This window comes from Magallana gigas, chromosome 9 (assembly GCF_963853765.1).
Source record: "Magallana gigas chromosome 9, xbMagGiga1.1, whole genome shotgun sequence".
Taxonomy (NCBI): domain Eukaryota; kingdom Metazoa; phylum Mollusca; class Bivalvia; order Ostreida; family Ostreidae; genus Magallana; species Magallana gigas.
The window spans coordinates 36564744-36586994 of record NC_088861.1 but is presented as its reverse complement, the minus strand read 5'-3'; the positions used below and the strand labels follow the sequence as shown (position 1 = coordinate 36586994).

Genomic DNA, 22251 nt, shown 5'->3' with positions numbered 1-22251 from the left:
GGGGTTTGCTTATTTAAATTTAAAGATTTAATCGTACGATGGCCTAAAATTATATAAAGGTCGTGATCAAATCGATCATAAAGCCCTTCGGGCTTTATTGGATTTGATCACGCCCCGACCAAAATTATCACCTCATAATACTCAAAGAATGACTCCTTATTCCTTATATATACACATCCTAGGTATAGATCACTACTAAAGTTATAACGAGGGCCACGGATCTTGAGCCATATTATTGTTTCATATTGGTTGTTCTTAGGTAAAACAATTGTGATATTTGTGTGTGAACTAATATCACTGTTCCATCTTCTTTTAAAATTTTGCCTTTTTTTTTTGGGGGGGGGGGGGGGGGGTCATGATTATGAAAATCCTCAACTTGCTCTTCATAGTTCTTTGTAACAACATTAAGTACGAAGTATAATATCATTTGTAAAAATAAAATGTTGGAAATAGTCACTTATATCCCATTTTGTTTTTTGCTATCAGTTATGGGATTCTGCTGCTTGTCATAGCATGCGTTCCTATTTTTCTGTTTCTGTGTGGTCTGATTGAAACTGTCTTTTGTATGTAAATTGTATCGCCCACACAAATTTACTCCACTTTCAAGTAAAATGTTTTCAGTGCTAACATGGCTGTTCAAACGAGCCGCATCAATAGGACTTAATCCGAATTCCGTTTTACGATTTATGTCTGCTCCATTTTTAAGTAATAGTTGAACTGTGCTATCATGCCCATTTTTGCAAGCCACATAAAGAGGACTTTCTCCGTCATCCCTACGTTGATTTACTTCTCCTTCTTTGTTAAGTATTAACTGCACGATGCTTTGATGTCCAAATTCACATGCTGCGTAAAGAAGACTTTCTCCATTTTTGCTAGTCAGATTAATGTCTGCTCCGTATTCCAGTAAAAGCTGCAATGTGCTATCATGTCCATTTCTGCAAGTTGCAAACACAGGGCTTTCTTCATTTTTTGGGCAAAAATTAACACCTGCTCCATAAAGACCTGCATCGAGTTTCAGACCTAAATTTATATCTGCCCCTTTTTCCAATAAACGTTTTGCAGTTTCGACATGTCCTCTTTGACATGCTACATAGAGGGGACTTGCACCATCTTTTCTACATAGATTAATGTCTCCTTTATTTTCCAGTAATACGTCTATGGTTTTTTCGCGCATATTTTCACTTAAATCATCTTCCTTAAATTCTACGTATTCCGTAATATCATTTCCAGCTGCTAAAACCAAAGGACTCGATCCGTCATCGTATGTCTGTAAGTTAACATCGACCTCTAACCGAATCAACTCACGCAAAATTTTATAGTTATGAAACACTGATGCAATATGAATAGGATGGAGATATTTCAATTTTTCATTCAAAAATTCTAAGATACGATGTTTTGGAAACTCATTAAACAAATCCATTGAGCCGTTGCAGCATACTGCATAAAACAGAGAACTATCTAGAAGCTCTACATCCATTTGTTTAAGACAATAAAGGGATAAATCAGTATGATGAAATACAATCAGAGCAAATAAGGGTGAAATTTCATTTTTTAAACACACAAATTCAATTTTAGATAAAAGCACATTTTTAGATGCTTGTTGCTTTTCAATTTTAATTACTTTCTTTTCAGTTAACTTTTCAGGATGATTTTTCATTTCTTTCTTCAAAGATTCAACAATTCTTTTATTCCTTAAACAGGGGTTAAGAACAACATCTAATAAACGATCATGTAAGATATCTGTCCAAAATCTACTTCCAAGGCAACGAATGTATTTCTCAGTGAGATGTAAAGTCAACGGATCCTTTTTATCAATACAGTTTTCTAAAGTCAACGGATCATTTTTATCAGTACAATTTTCTAATTTTACTCTTCTACGGAGGAAACCGATATCGGCATAGTTTATCAATTCTTTAGGATAATCTGTTCCAAAAACAAAGGTGGTAACTTCCATAACAAAATCGTGATAAAAGTGAAAGGTGTCACCGATCTTTTTGACAAAAAACCCTTCAAGAGATTTCAAATGGTCGCCTATGGTGTAAGGCGGTGTATTAGTGTCTATCCCACACAGCTTAAGTGCATGTGTGAATTTTTTTGCAGAAATGTCGTTTTCGACTAGATCATCGACACACAGATTATTGTTGAAAAAGATTAAAAGAACCAAAGCACAGTACATTTGTTTTTCATTTGCATTTCTTAAGCTTTGTAAGTCCTTTTTTAAAACCTCAACAGGTTCTTTAAAGAATCGCAGCCAGTCTTCTTGGTATTTTTTATTGCTGGAATAAAGGTTGCACAATAACGGAAAGTAAGTTTTAATTTTCATTATTTCAGCAGACTCTGTTTCGTTCAATTGTATATTAGGTATATATTGTTTAAAGATTTTCTGTTTTTCATCATTACTTAGCTCTAATTTGTCATCATCGATGTCTACAATATTTGAAACACTTTTGAATAGCCCTTTCACTCTGGGATCCTTAAGAACACATTTCCTGCATGAGATAAGAAGATTAACTTTCTTTAATCGAGCTTCTAATTTTCTCTCATTGTTCATCCACGAATTATGCAATATTCCATTAAAGGACTCCTTGCCAATAGGGTCATCAAATACAAACATTGTGCTTTCAGACGGGTTGCCTTTTATGATTTCATTCACTTCACTAACCGGTTTAACATTCCATCCCCGTTCTCTATATTTGAGTGCAATATGTTGAATGATCGCGGATTTTCCAGATCCCGAGTTACCTGTTACAATTACTAGGTTTGTGGTTTCCGTTATTTTTTCGACTGCTTTACTTGCTTTCGTTTGAATAAACATAGTGTTTTCCTGTTGCCATAATTCAAAGATTTCATCTTGATATATCTCTAAAGTAAAAAAGACTGACGTATGAATAACTCCAAAGTTGAAACCCTAAAATGTTTGTGTGTGTGTGTTACATAATTTGTGGAATAAACTGGATATATATTTGAATATAGAAAACTACAAATCTGAATTTAATTGTTTATATGAACATCGTGAAAGCATACCTTTTTGCGTCGTTTCGTTTTCATTGTCTGGATTTTCGATTATGGGCAGAAGTTCGGTCACAGTAAAATGTTCCACATCGTTTTTTCTTTTGCACAAAGAACGTCCATCTAGTGCAAATAAATGTTGCAAAAGTTACAATATTTCAAAAGTATAATGGCATTATTTAGTACGGCGGCGTGGAAGGGCCAGATGAAAAAAAAATTAATGTTATTTGTTCGGACAATTTAGGATTTGTTCGGACAAAATAGCTATTTGTTCGGACAAAAATGTTATTTGTTCGGATAAATCAAGATTTGTTCCGACAAATTAGGATTTGTTCGGATGAATTAGGATTTGTTTGGATGAATTTGCTATTTGTTCGGACAAATTAGCTTTTTGTTCGGACGAAATATGATTTGTTCGGACGAAATAGTATCTGTTCGGTCAAATTAGGATTTGTTTGGACGAATTAGCAATTTGTTTGGACATATAAGTTATTTGTTTGGATAATTTAGGATTTGTTCGGACAAATTACGATATGTTCGGACAAATTACGGTTTGTTCGGACAAACTAGGATTTGTTCGGACGAACTAGGGTTTGTTCGGACGAATAAGCTTTTTGTTCGGACGAATTAGCTATTTGTTTGGACGAAAAAGTTATTTGTTTGTATATTAAAACAGAATTTTTAATGAGTAACTTACAGGACTATCTGATCTGGTAAAAATGTAGATGATGAAGGGGGTAAAGGGTCTGTGATCAAGCCACCCCGGGCCTTTCCGTGAATTTCGTTTTTCCTTTAAATAATAGCACCTAAATGTTATTATGTACAAGTCACCGATATTTCAAGGACATTGGAACAGGGGCGGCAGAGGCGGTTTACGCCCAAATGATTTTGCCAAAAAATGAATTTGAAAAATTAAGACCGAATTGAAGTCTAGTAACGGCGATCTGAATTCATTGGAGCAGCGATGATAACGGCGATTATTGTTCAATGGAGCGGCTTAACTTTATTGTTCACACGTAGATATACATGTCGCTGGTGTGTTTTGACAATCAGCAGTGCATGAAGTTCATAGGTTTGACATTGAAGAAAAACCGTTCTTCAGCTTTGATGATCAATTACAAGCTGTAAGTTAAAAACATCTAATCTTATATAATGTATGAGCTATGAAAATATATGTAATATGTAAGCACATGATTCAGGGAAATCCAGGTAAGGATCTTGAACGTCTTTGAAATTCAACAGAAGTTGATAAGTTGAATCAAATTTACGTGGACATAATTGATGCTTATACTGTTATACATGCACATGCGTGGATCCAGAACATATTTCGGGGATGGGGGTCTAAAGGATATCTATTTAAGCCGAGGGGAGATGTTGGGCCTATTTTTGGTTACTTTACTATATAAATCTAAAAAAAATTGAATTTTCTTAGGGGCAGGGTTGATGCATATAAACTTCCTTAATATACATGTGAGTTGCGTTATCTTAATTAAATACACATATCATGTCGTAAAAGGTAAGAAAAAAGGATAAAGTAAAACTTTTCTTGGTTTCTTGTAAAGTGCCATCAAAAAAGCATTTATATAATGTATCAAATTCAAGAATAACCTGAAACCCTGTAGAAGAACAACTTAATTCTGTTTCAAAGCCCCCTCCCGCACTTATCGATCAATTTTGCTGCCACAAAATGAAATATCTTCTCTATGCCCCTGTATTTATATCATATCTAGCATATACATGTATTGCTGCCAGAATATAAGCAGAAGTCTTAAAATCTGTCAAAATTTTGCATGTCGATAATGCATATGGCGGGAGAAATATTATTTGTTTTGGCATAGCTCGAATGTTTTGTTAGTTACTATAACAAAAACTATCGCTGCCTGGAATGGGCATCTCCAGGATATGTATCTCAAGATCTCAAGGGAAGTGTGAAGGGGGGAGTGGGCAAAATTATCTTTAACCCCTCCATCCCCTAATCGGATATACCTCAATCTGCGCATGATCTCTTAAACTTCTCTCTCTCTCTCTCTCTCTCTCTCTCTCTCTGTCTCTCTCTCTCTCTCTCTCTCTCTCTCTCTCTCGCTCTCTCTCTCTCTCTCTCTCTATCTCTCTCTCTCTTTTAATAATTAACTTATTCAGATCAAATATCTTTTTCGCACGAACAAATAACTTAATTGTCCAAAAAATAGCTAAATCGTCCGAACAAATCCTAATTCGTTCGAATAAATAGCTACATATGTTATTCGTCCGAACTAATAACATATTTGTCCGAAAAAATCCTAATTTGCCCGAATAAATCCTAATTCTCCGAACAAATACCTAATTCATACAAATAAATAACTTATTTGTCCGAACAAATAACTTATTGGTACGAACAAATGGTAATTCGTCCGAACATACCGGTATAAATTATTCGTTCGAACAAAAAAGATTTATTTATTTACTCATCTGGCCATTCCACGCCCCCGTCTTTTAGGGCATGATTCTCAATAAATCTGATTATTTTTTACCAGCCTAACTTTTTAATTTTCAAGAAATGTATTATGTGCCACAATTAAGTGGTTACTGCAGAAACATAAATACAAGAGATTCGCAACTAATCAAAATCACATAATATCTTTCTAATAAACAAATATATCGAATTAAAATAAATCATATTACCAAACCGTTCAAAATAGTATATTTTCATGAGTATAAACAATATTTAATCAAAGTACTAAAGTACTGACGGGAGTTGATTTTATTCGATTATTATTTATCATAAAATCAACGATTTGTTTTTTTGCTTGGCAAGTAGTTTATAATCTTTATTTGAATTACGCACATTTTTATAATATGGATTCTCGGACTTTTCCGACAAGAATTTCGAGAAGCCTCTTATGAATCATATTGGGTTATATTAAAAAATAAAATAGATTTTATCAAACTATGTATCGGTATTCGAAATATTTTAAAAAGTGTATGGATCTAACCAATAATGAACTCTAGTCTCGTTCAACCAGATGCTCGACTGTCTCCGTTAATCTCCGACAAGTAAGAGATACCAGGTCAAGTGATAGCTTGATGATGCGACCTCAAAATATAGACTGACACCTGCTTGTCGGAGATGTACGGAAACAGCCGATGTTTGAATGAGACTATATTGAACTCTGGCGTAGGAATACATACGACTGCATAAAACTTCTAAATTGTTCGTACTATTTAAAATCTGACTATTTCAAAGGTAATTATATAAATAAGTTTCCTTTGAAAAAATGCTTCAGGTCCAAACACTGTTTCAGTTTCGGTGTGCAAGAGTACTGTATAGGAGAGTTGATTAAAATCAATTACCAAAAAGGAGTTTTAGGTGGCAGTTAGCGACCCGTCGTCCGATATTTCGCCAACGTGTTATATCTGGCCTATATATTTTTTATATATTGATTTTAATTTTCAACTTATTGTTTCAAAATCTTCTTAACCTTATGCATATTTTTCATAAAAACAATGTAATTTTGGTTTAATGTCAATATATCAATATATTTTACAAACAAAAAGTATTCAAAGAAAGGTTTGTCCCATAATTTTTTCAAACATCAAGAAAAATACATGCTAATACATGTAGCGGAGTTGCCTATATATGCTATTCATGTCAAACAAAACAAAAACAATTTAATAAAAAAAACAACAAACAAAAAACCCGGCAAAATAAACCAGCAAAAAAAAAGACCACGTTTTTTTTTAAACCCAAGAAACCATGTTTTATAGACAATATTATTTTACATGTATAACCAGCATGATGACCAAGTAAGTTTGTGTGTCTTTTGATCTGCAATAATTTGATATATTGTTTATCTGATTATACCTAAGCATCAATTGTTGAGAAAGAATAATATACATTCAACTATTTAAAAAAATTATAGTCATTACATTTCAATTGTACATATTTGTTTTCTTAAATTTTTGAAACCATAATAAGAAGAATTTACTTTAGGTACGTACATTTTTCAGGTTTATCTATCAAAACAATCCTCTATTTTTTTATTCAAACTTTATGTACAAATTCATATCTTTTCATGTAATTCGATTACAGTGCATACACTTCACATATTTACTTCATTTAAGATAGAGATATAGATACAGTCACATACCATATATATGCATGCATATATACAGACAAGAGTATACACCGACAAACGGACATATAGATACACAAACAATGTCCAATATTTAACTTTTATTAACTCTTTAACCATGGACGTTTGGGTATATTTAGTTAAAGTGTTGGAGGGGGGGGGGGGTAAAAGAGGGTGGCGAAAGAGAGGGAAACACTAGCTTTCAAAAAGTAATACAAATGCAAGTGGATACATACATTTAATAGTAAACCAATAATTTTTTTTGTCATAATTTGCTTACAATTTCCTTGGAACTATTACATTTTATAACAAATCACAAATAGTTGGCAATGCTTTTCATACTCAGCAAATTTACTATTCTAAAACAACAATAGTTTCTCAATATGTATTTTATCGGTGACAGTTCGTTTTAACTTGAGCATCGAACATTTTGGGACATTCTTATATTTACTGGCAAAAATAAATTATCTTGTTGTAAGGATCAATAAGTTTTGTAGTCTATACATATTTCTATTTTTGAAGTTACCAAAAAGTAAAATAAACGCACAAAATTTAGCTGTGTATCCTATTAAGCGCTTTTGGCGTCTGCGGCTTCCGTTAAATCAAGTACATCGCTGAATGCCATGTATATATGTTTAAGAATAGTCACATTCAGGAATACGCTAATTCAAATCTACGCCAATTTGTTCCAAAACTAATCTCCGCCAAATATCGCAACGCAAAATATTATACGTTTACAGTAGGTTTTTTTTCCATCAAAAACAAACTTGCTTCTTAACCATTCTTTAAAGTAGTGCCATAATTCTTTGACATAAAATCAAATAAATGTTATATAGTTTCTATATCTTGATTACAGAATGAGCAGGCTGGCGAATCATTAATGTTGAGCTTAAAAAGGTATTAATTCGTTGGCAAATTTCTTTGTAAAATCTGGAATTGCAACCATTAAAATTTAGATTCTTTTGAGGTTTTAAATTGGAGTTCAAAAATATTATTTCATTCTGTTTCTGTATAAACAATTCCAGATTCTGTCCACTTCTCTACTGAACGAATTGATTCCTTTTTGTAATCGATAAGTACATAATACATATCCTTACATCCTTTGCTTTGTAAAAAAAACCCTGAATGAATTTGGAAAAAATGGTCCGTATTCTATTTTTGGTATTATTTGAAGCTTTCAAACTCTCAAAAACTACTCCTTTCAAACCCATATAAACTAGAAAAATGATATTAACATTTTAGTATCTAAGAGTTTCAAGGCTTACAAAATTGCCTTCTTCTGTCATCAAATCCTTAATAAAGTTTACCAAAGTTGAAATAATTTTTATAAAAATTAATGAGTTATTAATGAGGAAATTACAATAACAAACTGTCAATCATCTCAAAAATCCTTAAAACGAAATAAAAATTCAAAGCAGAGTAACACGGACCTCAAAAAAGAGAGAGGTAGCTAGGATTAGGTGCCATGGAGAAATGGGCATCCTCTGCTGACCGGTCACACCCGCCGTGTGCTCTTTGTCGTAATCGGGGGAAAAAAACGTCCATATACAATTAAGTGATTAATTATGGTCTAACATTTAGTATGAAAAACGACAGTCATCATGCGTCCCAGTGGAAGATTGTAACAACAAATGCGACTAAAGAACTTACTAAAAAAAATACTTCATATGAGACTGTTGATAGTCTTGTTTTATCAATTTGTTTGTCAGAAGCTTGCCTCGCCTTAGAAACTGTTCATAAGAAGAGCATGCCCTTGTGTATCGAATCAACTGAGAGACAAAAACACCACATGCAGGTGATGAGGGTATATTGCTACATAAGTAAGGAAAGTTGACTATAGAAAATTGAAGTCATCGCGCTTATCGTAATGTTTTGTTGTTAAGTTACCATCAATGTCCATTTCCAGTAAAATATCCAAATATGAAACAGATGACGCAGACACAGTGGTGTCTTCTATTTCAAATTCACTGGGATATATTGAGTCGACGTTAGTATGGAAATAACAATTGTTGATTGATAAAACGTCGTCGATATACCAGATTGTTGAGTTGAAGGCCACAACGAGTGATTTATTTTTTCACGTACAAGTTTTGTTTAATAAATTCTGCTAACAATGGGGAACGATTGGTATTAGTAATAAACCATACATGTCCATTGTACTTTTATGCCTCTTTGGGTATAGGACTTAGCAATTCTAACCCAATCTAATAAAAATTCTTTCCTAAAGGTATTACTTATCTTACATTGCACACTATTTTCACCGTATGACTTTCGGTTTCCGAATTGTTTTTATAATAAAGCTTATGAATGTACTATTTTCGCCTATTAACAAATCTAAACAGCATTGAATGAATTTTTTTTAAAAATGTTTGCAATACCAAATAATAAACAACACTTACTTTTTCGAAAGCAGAAGTACAATATGGGGAAGCTGCAAAAATTGAATAGCATTGCTACAAGTATTGGTATCCAGACCTCGTTATCCTTATCAATGCTAGGAGTATTATCTGTTAGTATCTGTTTTGTGGTTTGCTGCGGAAAAGCTGTAGTTGGTCTGTTTGGCAAAAGTCAAAGATACTGGCGTAATATATATATATATATATATATATATATATATATATATATATATATATATATATATATATATATATATATATATATATATATATATAAAATAAAACACAAAACTATTATCACAGTGTTCAATATCAAACTATAAGAAAACTAAATTAAAAATTAATACATTAATTCAGTTTACCATAATCTTAAATTTTGTTGAAATAATAATGAAATTAAACTTCAGAAAAAGGTTATAAACGTTAAAATATTCAAAAACAATTTTAAGATGACGAAAGGATTACTTTAATTGTTTATTTTAATCCATTTAACAGCGTTTCAACAGAGTTACTTGTAAAGCAGTTTGCAATTGCAATCGCTAGTATTTCAAATCATTTCTCCATCTGAATGAAAACTAATATTTAACTTGTACAAAGATTAAATATAATATCTTTTGAGTATCACATAACTCTCCTATTTCACCTAAGCGTTAAGTGTTGAAAAAAATGTTATCCGCTATCATTTAGTAACAAGTTAAAACTTTTAACATTTTGAAACAAGCTAAAAATATTAGGTTTAGACTTTTTAAATAAATGATAGGAAAGTTAATAGAAGTTTGAATAAATTTGCTTTGCTTAAAAAATTCTAATTTACTGTGATATATTTCTGAGTTGTATCTGTAAATTAGCACAGTGTAGTTTCATTCTTTCTGTATGTCAAGTTTTGTTAGAATATTTCAATCAACAGATTTATCAATTAAATCATTATGATTTAAAAAGAAATAAATAAGATATCTTTATTTCCTTGTCAGCCATCGTCAGCGTGAAAATTGAAAATAAATTGTGTTTGCAGATTAAGTATCTAAGATGTTTGTACATGTATTTGATACTAAAATAAATATTTATCAACCCAGGTTTGTTTATTAATTTAGTACATAATTATGAAACCTTATGTGCTATATAAATTTTACTAAGGAATAATATTATCAATGATTTATGTGTGGTAGCTCTTATAATTATACCTTTTACACGACGCTTCAGCAAGAAAACACCCATTTCCGATAGATGTACAAGCTGGGTCTGTGTAAAAATACAAAGCATTATTATGACATATCTTGTTATTTTCAATACTGAAGAAATTCTTTTAATGATGAAGAAAATTGTGTCCTTAAGAAAAATATTGTTTAGGTAGAGGTTTCTTCCTTTTATTTATCCATCCATCCATCCATCCATCAACCCATCCATCCATCCATCCATCCATAATAGATTTAGTAAGATATTAATACAAAAACCTGAACACAGTTAATTGTATAAAATGCATGTTTTAAGTAACAAAGCGTTTCTCGGCAAGATTTGCTCAACACGATGTTTTGTCTTCTCTACGCTAGTTAGGATTCTTTAGCGATTCTAGTGACTGTAATTAACGTTATGATAATTATTATGATTTCACATAACTATCGTAAAAAAAACCTGTTAAAAGGACGTGGAATGGTCTACTGCCAAGATCTTGTCAACGATTCTAGCTACTATTAAAATATGGTTAATGCCAGTCACTTACGTTCAAATATTCTATCGCTGAGAAAAGAGGAGTTATGGCACCCATGTGTGAAATTCGTGCAGTTGTATCCATTTAGTTTAGATACTTTTTTTACCAAATACAAACACAAGCCTGGAAACAGTGAAGATAACAGTATCGATTAATAAAGTTACAATGCAATGAAACAGATATACATGTATAATGGTTTATAAGGATACTAGGTTTAAAAACTATTAACAAATATGCCTATATACATTTAAAAGTTAACTCTTTTAACTTTATACATTTTGATAACTGTGATATTTACCTTCTTGAATCCGGATTTTTCGCTCTCTGTAGCAGAATTCCAACAACTCTGTTAGTTGTTGGTTGGGTAAACACATGTATCCATTTAGCTGGCTGCAGTTTAAAGCAGACGACCTTCTGTTCCATTCAGTTTCATTTTTGGGACATTTTCGTGTTGAATAAACAGGAAAAGAGTAACCCCTTAGCTGTACCTGGAAATATTTTAATTGGGTTTTTTTGCCATACACATGCATCAAAATATATCTCATTAGGTATTTTTTTTATAACTATTCAAACCATAAATTGCATCAAATATGAATGACGCTGAAAACGACAGTCTTTGATAGATTGTAATTATAATGACCTTTTATTGTAAATTGCAAAGCTAAATTCAAGCGCGTTATCGAACATAAAATTTTAATTATTTATATTTCTGACAAGAAAATAGCATGCTTCTGTTTATATCTAAATGTATCACGTGACATCAACAGTGATTTGAAGTTGGCTGTGGGATTAACATACCTCATAATTATTAAATGTGTGTTTTTAAAAAAGAAAAATATACATGTAATTCATTTGTAGATTATAAGATAGTCTTAAATACGATTACAAATTACACAAACAAAAAACAAGGTGTTTTTCACGAAGCAATCACAACGTATACACTAGTATGTTTACACCATATAAGATATTTCTATACTTCGTGCGAGTGTTATCCAATTTAAAGACAAGACAAGAGTAAGATATCGTGAATAACAAACGTATTACACTTAAAATTCATAGTTATATATCATCAGCAAGAGTTAATCATATACACCATTATGACGAACTTGTAATGTAAATTCTTAAAGCTACAGTAATGTATGTATGACGTTTTTGACGGTTATTTGTTATGTTTGAAATCCAACCCAGAACTTTTTATGTGATGATCTGTAAAAAGAAAACACGAATGTGCAATGTTACTGAATGAATGTTTTGGTATTTTATTTGGGGAGAAATGAAAACTCTTGTATGCATATTCATAAACGAGTGTTAAAAGTGTATATCTGCCTTTTGACCACGGGAAAAGCGGATGGGTAGCAATTTTGTTTACGAAATTGGATAGTGAAGAAAAATATTTCTTCATAACTTTCTTTAAAAAAGAATAACTATTATTAATTAGGCATCGCATTACTCATTGTACATTAAAATAATTTCTTTCATATTTAAATCATTTATAGTGCATAACTTTGTGAAAAAAGATCATTAGTAGGAATGGACTTATTTTTAATTGGCGAAATTCTATTTTCATGTACAACGAAACAAATCGTGTTTTTATCGCGGGTATAATTACATTTAGGACTTACAAAAAATAAACCTAAAGCCCTTTTCACAATTGAATTGGCGTACAAGCTCTTTAAAGCACTTTGCAAATGGAATATTTTAGCTTCCCAAGAGTTCTCGCATTACACGATGTCTCCCATTCCTAGCTAGTGAGAGTCATTGGTCATTGAATAGAAGGAAAAACCACTAAGTCAGTTCAAATATGTAATAACTGCAAAAGGAAGGACTTCGTTAGATCAGATAAGACATCTCTTACTAGGGATAGGTCAATATTCGAGCAACAATCAGATTTGAAAATTAAAGGTCAAGGTATCAGTTTCTTATCTCCTTCGGAGGAGGAAAAGGTCCATGTTTGTTATCACAAGAATCAATGTGCTCTAATGAGAAAATAGCGCCCTCGTGATGTTCTCTAGAAAATGAGTGGCAAGTCCACCCTCAGATAGCAGTACCTACTTGCTTACAAGCAAACAGTCGTAGGTCTCACTCTTGGCATTAACCTGCAGTAGGATTTTGGCTTACTTTAATTAGCTTAAGATGAGAAAGGATGTGGTTAAGACTGACGGCCCTGACATGCGTGCCAAGTTGAAAAGAAATCCAATCAAAAATTCCTCCTGCTCTTTTAAACTAAACCTCTGCTTTTAAGGAACCTTTCAACATCGTCATTATAGACTGTAATCAATACTTGTTGACAAAATGTGTTCATCCACCTGATTTCCCGAAGCAATCCCACTGTGCAATATTAAATCAAGAACGAGGTGAGCGCTTTGACAAAGTTTTTTTTTTTTTACCGATGTAGGGCTATCCCTATCAAATCCTAAATTTTAAGTCTAAAATACCATGGGCCCGTTTCACTAAAAGGAGTATGATACGACTAAACTTAGGTTAGACCGCAGAGCGTACGCCAGACTTTGTCCGGCGTAAATTGCGTTTCACCAAGAGGCGTACTACGCCTGGGCGTAAATACTAGCATCGGACAAAGTTAAGGCCAGACTTACGTCCTTGACAACAACTTTATTTATGTACATGCGCATGCAGATGATAGAAAAAGATAGGTAGATACTAGATAAATAGGGAGAGATGCATTCATCTAGATAGAGAGAAAGAAAGAAACTTGTCATTTATATTTTTGTGATTGTTGTGATTGGGTAAGAGAGAGAGAGAGAGAGAGAGAGAGAGAGAGAGAGAGAGAGAGAGGCAGTATTTAGGGCGTTGGTTACATTTATGTCCAGTTCATTGTTAGAGCATGGAATATTAATCCTGTTTAGGTACATAATTTAAAGAAATCGCTGAAATGTTTTATTAGAAGGACACAATTTTCATCAAGTCAATAGGATGTGTTCAAATAATTAATTCTGCAGAACGATATTTTTGTCATCGATATTTAGGGTGATTTCACCATGCATAGAAAACCCTTTTACTTTTCTTTTTGAATATATATTAGAGTTAAAATGTTTATATATCAATGTGTAACTTTTTTGACTTTTCCATTTAGCCACCAACTCTCTGTATGTCTGTCTGCATGGAATTTAGTGTGATCTGAACTTGTGTGTTATTGTAGTTTTTGTTTGAATTTTGTTAAATATACGGTTTTTTAACATCTTACTGAGTGAATAATTTATAGAATTCTCATTTATTCTTTAGTACATATAAATAAATAGATTTTAACACATGAAATAAAGTTTAGAGTAATACTCATATGAGACATATAAATGCACAATGCGTAATATCACATGTGGTTAGTCACATATGTTTAACATATAGATAGAAAAACGTTAATCATACGTGAAACATATATTAAACATGTGTTTTAATATGTATGTGAAACAAACCGGGCGTTTTTATCCGTTTCACATAGGTGAAGACATTTATGTTAAACGTATGTTTAACACACGTAGAACATATGTTGCACATTATAGGTCCTGCTGAATTGCATAAGAGTTTATGTATTGAAAACAATGAACAAAAATTCAATTGATGTTTCTTTACAAATCACAGTCCGCTGTTAAAAGTATTAAATCTGTTTTGAATAAACTTTCTAACATACTCCGAAAAGAAGGAAACAGTGCAGGATTCAAAACTCAGTCTGCTTTACGTTACATCAGGTTTGCTAAAGGACATTGCACGAAAAGGTAAGGTTTTTAAATGTAGTAGTATAACAAAAATAATAAAAGAACTTTTACTTACATGTTACATTATCTATCGACTAGTTTTTACAAGGAAAATAGTCACTTTTTTATCATGTCAGCTTAGCAAAACATTTAACATAATTTATCTCAATTTGAATGTCAAATGTGTTATTGTTTTACATTAATGATACGTTTGCTAATCTGCTGATGCTTACTTACTTTTATATGCTACAATCTTTTGTAGAAGAGCCTTTTAATGCAATAAAAATTATTTCACTAAAGGTCAAAGATGTACTTATTTTGCGTTCTTTTCTTATATCATTAGTGGACGTTGGCCTTTAATGATAAAATTTTGGAATTGTATCATTACTGAGCGGCTAAATAGTTCGTTAATGATAAATTATATCATCAACGGTGAGAATTCTGACCACTAATGCAACTTTTTATCATAAGTGGATAGTGTAGCGTTAGAGGTTGCTACACAGCATCATTAACAAAGCACACCAATACATGCATTTGATAAAATACAGTATGACCGATTAATAATAATGTCTACATTGTGTGTTTCTTCACTGTTCACTACTCTATTGATGCATTATGTTGAATATTGGAACACTTGTAGAAAACCTTAAAAGTTTACAGTAAGTATACACTATATGGCTGTGTTGGCCCCACCCTATGGCTGAACCCCTGACCCTAAATAAATTTCATAATTTTGGTGGATGGCGTCATGGACACCATAACCATGCATTTAGTTTTTCCCAACATGTGTGGAGGTAGAGAAAAGATTTTTTAAAGGTTTAATACTCTTCTATAACGACATATTTGCCAAACTCTAAAGCCTTAACGCATGACTTAGAGGCAATTAATTTCATAATTTTGGTATATGGTTTAGTGGACATCATAACAATGCATATAGTTTTTTTCTGAAAGTAGAGAAGAACATATTTTAAGATTTAATACTCTTCTATAAAGCCATATTGGCCCAACTCTAGAGCCTGAACCCTGACACAGGGGCCATGAATTTCACAATTTTGGTAGATTGCTCCATTGACATCATAACAGTGTATTTAGTTATTACCCACATGTGTTGAAGTACAGAAGAACATTTTTGATAATCGGACTCTGCATATTCTTGCCATAGAGATGCTACACACCAAAAGTGGTAACCATTGGCCTTGTAGTTTTCAAGGAAAAGTTATGAATGTTAAATTGTTAACACATGACGCACACACAACGCTGGACGAATACCAGTTGCAATAGCCCACCTGAGTGACTCAGGTTACTTAAAAATATATCTACCAAATAATACATATCGCAGCCATCTGGGATTTTTAAAGACAGATATATCAGCATAAATGATTGGTTTACACTAAGCGGGTTTTAAAGGAGGGCGAAAGTTATACTATAACGTCATAACTTGCGTACTTTCTTCCAAATACAGCACTGATATGCATACTCAAAGGGCGTCAACAACATACAAGCTTAAGATTATATTTACTGTAGATTATAACCTCAGTAATAATTGTTCATAGAAACATGTTTATCATTGCATGCATAATTAACTATCAACATAAACCATGGTGCATGGAAAATCTCATTTAAACAAGAAGCCAATTGGCCTTAACGGTCACCTGAGTAGCAAATAACCCATATACAAACTTGTCGAGGAGTCTCATATATGCATTTAATTAATTAAGTTTCATTCTGGAGTAGAACAATTATAAATTTGTAATGACAACCACCTCCCTGCCTGAAATCTTTCAAGAAGAACTGTGAAACCTATAATTTTGGCGAAAAAACTTAAAGATCTGGTCAACAAATTATGAACTCAGTTTCCTTTCAGGTGGTTGGGAGTAAAGAAGATAATTTTTTAACGTTACATGCATTAACACCTATACATCCATTTTGGCCCTGTCCAAGAAACCCATACTGAAGGGGACATGAAAATTAAAATTTCAGTAGAAGATTTCCTGGTAAACAAAATTGTATGTCAGTTTTTTATACAGATGTGTGAAAAAAGAGAAGAAAATTTTTAAAAATTATATGCATTAACACTTTATTGCCATATTGCCCCCCCCCTCCTCATGTCTTGAACCCCTGACCCAGGGGCCATGAATTTCATAATTTTGTTAGAGGAGTTAGTAGACATCATAACTATGTATCCAGTTTGGGAGTAGAGAAGATTTTCTAAGATTTAATACATTTTTACTATATGGCCATATTGGCCCTACCCTAGGGTCTATGCCCCTGATCCAGGGATCATGAATTTCACAATTTAGGTAGAGGGCTTAATGGACATCATAATCAGGCATTTAGTTTTTAACAAAATATATATGATAGTAGAGAGGGATATTTTCTAAGATTTAATACATTTTTACTATATGGCCATATTGGCTCCCACCCTATAGCCAGAACCCCTGACCCAGGGGCCATGAATTTCACATTTGGTAGAGGGTCATGGACATCATAACTATGCAACCAGTTTTTTCCTCACATCTGTGGGAGTACTTTGGCCCCTAAAAATTCCTTATTACGTAATAAATGGGGCGACGCAGTGATTTTTTGTGATAGATATTGTTACGATGTACAAATTTGCTTCTATAATACGTTACAAAATCTTTATTGTTTTAAAGTTAATTGTGATACACTTTACGAGTGTTTTAGCCCTCAAAATAAGGGGTCAGTCCCTTTTTCTTGATTTTCCTCAAAGGGTCTTAAGAATACTAATATTGTTTGCTCCTACACCCATATAAAATTATTGTTCATTATTGAGATACAAATGATTGAATATTTAGGGGTCAGTCCTTTAGATCCTTAATTGAGACAGACTTTGGTGTTTTTAATAGTGGAATCGATTAGAATCATCAATGCAAACATATTCTTTTCTTCAATGTTTAACAAAATATGTCTTCTCTCTAGATATATTGCGTCAAAGTTTATGTACTTTGGCCCCTAAAAATCCTCCATTACGTAATAAATTGGCGTGGCAATGATTTTTTCTTATAGATATTATGACTTTCAACAACTTTGCTTCTACAATGCATTACAAAATCTTTATTGTTTTCAATTTACTTGTAATCTAGTTTACGAGTGTCTTGGCCCCTAAATAAAGGGGGCAATCGCTTTTCTTTATTTTGTTGCCAAGAACTTTTGATTCTTTACCACTTTTGTAATATATGTCTTAACAAAATATCAACTATAAAAAGATACAGATCAAAACGTATGAAAATTTTGAATGAAAATTTCTACCCAATTTATGTGCCAATGCGAGCTCCAAGAAATAGCGCCACATGCGTAAAGCAACATAATAGTGCACAACTTCACACTATAGACTACCTATCCTGAAAATTGTATAGTCATATCTCTAATAGTTTCCGAGATCATCTCTGCACAAGATAGGTTGTAAAAAAAAAAATAGAAAATCGGCCGTAACTCGGTACCGGAAGTGACGATTTCAAAATTTCAAAAAAATTCTAAAATCATGATGTATGGCAATCATTTGTCAAAAAATGGTTGAACTCAGACCAATAGTTTCTGAGAAATCGCGTGGACAAAATTTGTGGAAAAAAATGAAACAGTTCGAAAACAATAATGTCCTCCGTTGGAAATGGATAAAGCTATGCCATTCAGTCACATTTTAGTTACCTTTCAGTCACCTTTCAGCTACGAGTAACGAGTAGGCCTTCCGTCCGATTTGTTTTATATATTTGTTTTATATGATACGACGTAATATCGATACTCCCTGCCAAATCTGATTTTTTTGTTGTCTCGGAACTGGAAACGGACGAACGGAAGTGATTAATGGAAATAAAAGATAGATTTTTTTGTGTATTAGCTTAGTGTACATCAGTGTTTGTCTGGCGAGATGAAACAACCAAGAAAGTATGTTAAACTTGTTAAAAAATGAATTGTTTGAATCCTGCCGGCCAGTGAGTATTAGAAGTGACGGTTGACAAAATAAAACACGTTAAACACATTAACAGTCAATTGTGTATCATTCATGAAAGGTTTGTATCTCAACCACTTACTGTGACTAAAATATCGTGGGTATCAAATTTGTAAAAAAGGAAATCTATCCAAGATATTTGATATATCTCACCGGAAGAAGAATATGTTATTAGAATATGTAGAATAAGTCACAACGATTCAAACAAAATTATGTAAACACATCTTCATACATATACATACATACAGATACATACATAGAGCTATTATCCCCCCAAGTTCGGTTGTTCAAGTTGTCACCGTTTTTGAGATCTCGTGGAGTCAAGGGGACAAGAAACGGACAAACGGAAGTGCCTAGTGAAAATAAAAGTTAGTAATTCTGAAAGAGTGGATAACTGTACTTAATTGTTAAGAAATTTTATTTAAATTCTCAAACAAAAAAGTTAAAAATTTCAAACAACTTGATCTTTTTTAACCCTTCCAGTTAGAACTGCAAGTGACGATTGACAAAATGAAAGCTGTTGAACGCATTTTCCATGAAATGTCTATCATCAATTAAGTTTGGTGTCTTATTCACTTGCACGTACTGAGATATCGCCGGTAAAACATTTGGGTTTTTTTAAAGGCTATCTGAGATATTTGAGATATCTAACAGGAAGTAGAATGTATTTTGTTTATTTAACATCGGATAGATGACACATGTAATGATTTATACTTATATTTCAATTCTACTTGTATGTGAAAATAAATTAAAGGCGTAAAAAAACCCTGAAGTGCTTCCGGTGACGACTGGAAGTTATGTCTAACAAAACAAAATAGTTTAAAGACATATACAACTATAGGTCTATAATCCTACAAAGCCTGAATGCTCAAGACTTTATCATTTTTGAGATCTCGATGTCACAAACTGTTTGTCGCGGGACAGAAAACGGACAACAGGAAAAAAAATTGAGAAAAAATGAAAAGAAAAATTCGAGATATTATCATTTTCTATCATCACTAAAAATTTCAATAAAATCTATCAAGCCATCTCTGAGAAATCTTTTAGACAAAAAAAGGGGACAAATTTCAAAATTCCTACCCAATATTTCGCGCCCAGACGTAAAAAACATAATAGTGCACAACTTCAAGTCACAGTCTACCTATCCTGAAAATTTCATATTCAATCCCTTATAATTTCTGAGATCAGCTCTCCACAAAATATGTCGTAAAAAATAGAAAATCAGCCGTAACTCGGTACCGGAAGTGACGATTTCAACATTTCAAAAACGCTCTAGATTTATGACCTCTGTCTATCATCTGTGAAAAAATGGCTTAGTAGTTTCTGAGAAATCGCGTGCACAAAATTTGTGGGGGAAAAAATAATAATTAAGAAATAGTGCGAACACAATAAGGTCTTCCGTTGGGAACCTAAGACCTTAATAATAATAAAAAGAAACAGTACGAAAACAAAGAAGTCTTCCGCTGGAAACGGAAGACCTTAATAAATCAGGATATCAAAGGCTTTAGCCCTAGTTAAATTGCGTTTGGTTAGTTGAGTTACAAACGAAGACGTTTAAAGGAATATGGTCATGATTTTATTCAAATTCTGTTTTCCTTTCATTTTTATTTACAATGCTTTAGAAATACATTTCTAATGAGGAAATGAAATTTGAGAATCAGTTGTAGAGTAATAAGCAAAACAAAGGGCTCTCAATTCTTTGTCATGTAAACAAGGCGTGTGCCCTGTTTTTTGTTTACATAGGGTTTAATATACCACTAAAAATCTTTTTCAAGGTGATGCGTCTATCTTCTTATTCATTGTAAGTATAAATAAACATTTCCTTACGTTTGACGCATTCATTTTAAGCCTAAAACTGGAATTTTCACCTCACCATTCAAAATGTAAACAAGAGCTTTGTTTACATAGCAAAGAATTGTAAGATCTGTAACGTGCTTATAACTCAACACATGACACTCAGATTTTGTTGCATATCATAACTGTTTTACTAAAACAATTTTAACATTAAAATCGGAAAAATAATTTTTGAACAAAATCGTGACCATGCCTTCTTAAGGACTAAACTTTGTCTGAGAGGATTGCAAAATACTTTTAGTTTTGACATTCAGGCCGAAAGTTAGGCTGAAGTGATCGGACGGTGAGGGTGTGTTCCTTGTTGGTATTAGGTTTTTTATCACGAGAAAATTCAGGTACCTGTGTTGTGAAGGTTTTGCATGAAATGTTAAAGATGTGAAACTGAAATGTTAAACTGCTGACTTGGATTAACATATTAAGTGTATTGTAAAACATTTTAAAGAAATATGTTTGGGATGTATCGTTGTGAACATTTTGATGGTGAACCTAATGATTAGAGTGAAATTTAATCACAGGGAGTGCACCACAATGAAAGTTATTTTTTTAAAACCATATCAAAAAATATGACCATATACGTATATGAACGGAACACATGAATATTGTATAACCAAAATGAATTTGTCTTCAGCTCATATATATATATATATATATATATATATATATATTCATGTTTGTTTTGAAAAAACAAAATTTTGGCATAAAAATTAACAGTTTCAAGTACAAAAAACATACACCATCTTATTTTCAAGCTTAAGACGTGTAGTTGGACTACCACATTTTCCGCAAGCAGTCAATTTAATGTAAAATACTTTGTACATGAATACATCAGTATGATACTTACGCACTCTTTCAGGAGTAATATAGAGAAAAGGATTGCTCCAAACAACACAAGACTCGCACTACTATTTTGTTCCATGTCATTCTTTTTTACCAAGTTCACAGCAAATTGAAATATTTATCTATAATTAACATATAACAGTGGGACGGACAACTTCGGAATGGACATTTTTCCGGCGTTGCGCACCCCTTTCCATTCACAATATTGACCAAAGTTTAGTACCAAATGGTGGGGTTTTTTATTCTAAATAAATTTATGGAAAAAAAATTGAAACATTTTTAGATAGTTTTTTAGATATTTGAACTTAAAAGTTCCAACCCCATGGGATTTTAGTTTGGAAAAAATACCCCACAGAAAACCCCATGCAAACCCCATGGGGTTTTGCAATAAACCCCATGGGGCAAGAAACCCCATGAAATTATTTATGGGGAAAAAAACCCCACCATTCCCGAAAAAAATCAGATGGGGTTTTTATCCCCATATTTAATGCTTATGTTGGGTTTTTTCCCCCATATTTACTAAAGTAATGATAATGGGGTAAAAAAACCCACAAAATATTAATCTGAAGTGAAGTAATAGAATCTGCTTAATGTCTGATATTAGGCCGATTGCATAGTTGATATACCTTACAAATTTTTACTAAACTATAGGCAATTTTCAAAT

At 32.5% G+C, this 22251-nt stretch overlaps 1 protein-coding gene across 1 annotated transcript; it reads right to left on the bottom strand.

The window, feature by feature from the left end:
- Positions 1 to 339: 339 nt before the first annotated feature.
- On the bottom strand, positions 340 to 21718 carry LOC117691659 (uncharacterized). The gene is made up of 7 exons (XM_066072342.1): positions 21592 to 21718; positions 11521 to 11710; positions 11235 to 11345; positions 10699 to 10756; positions 9521 to 9675; positions 3025 to 3132; positions 340 to 2862 (listed from the first exon to the last, which is right to left on the bottom strand). Exons 1-7 carry the CDS (start codon positions 21664 to 21666, stop codon positions 458 to 460), a joined length of 3102 nt encoding a protein of 1033 aa, XP_065928414.1. The 5' UTR covers positions 21667 to 21718; the 3' UTR covers positions 340 to 457.
- Between the last annotated feature and the right edge of the window lie 533 nt (positions 21719 to 22251).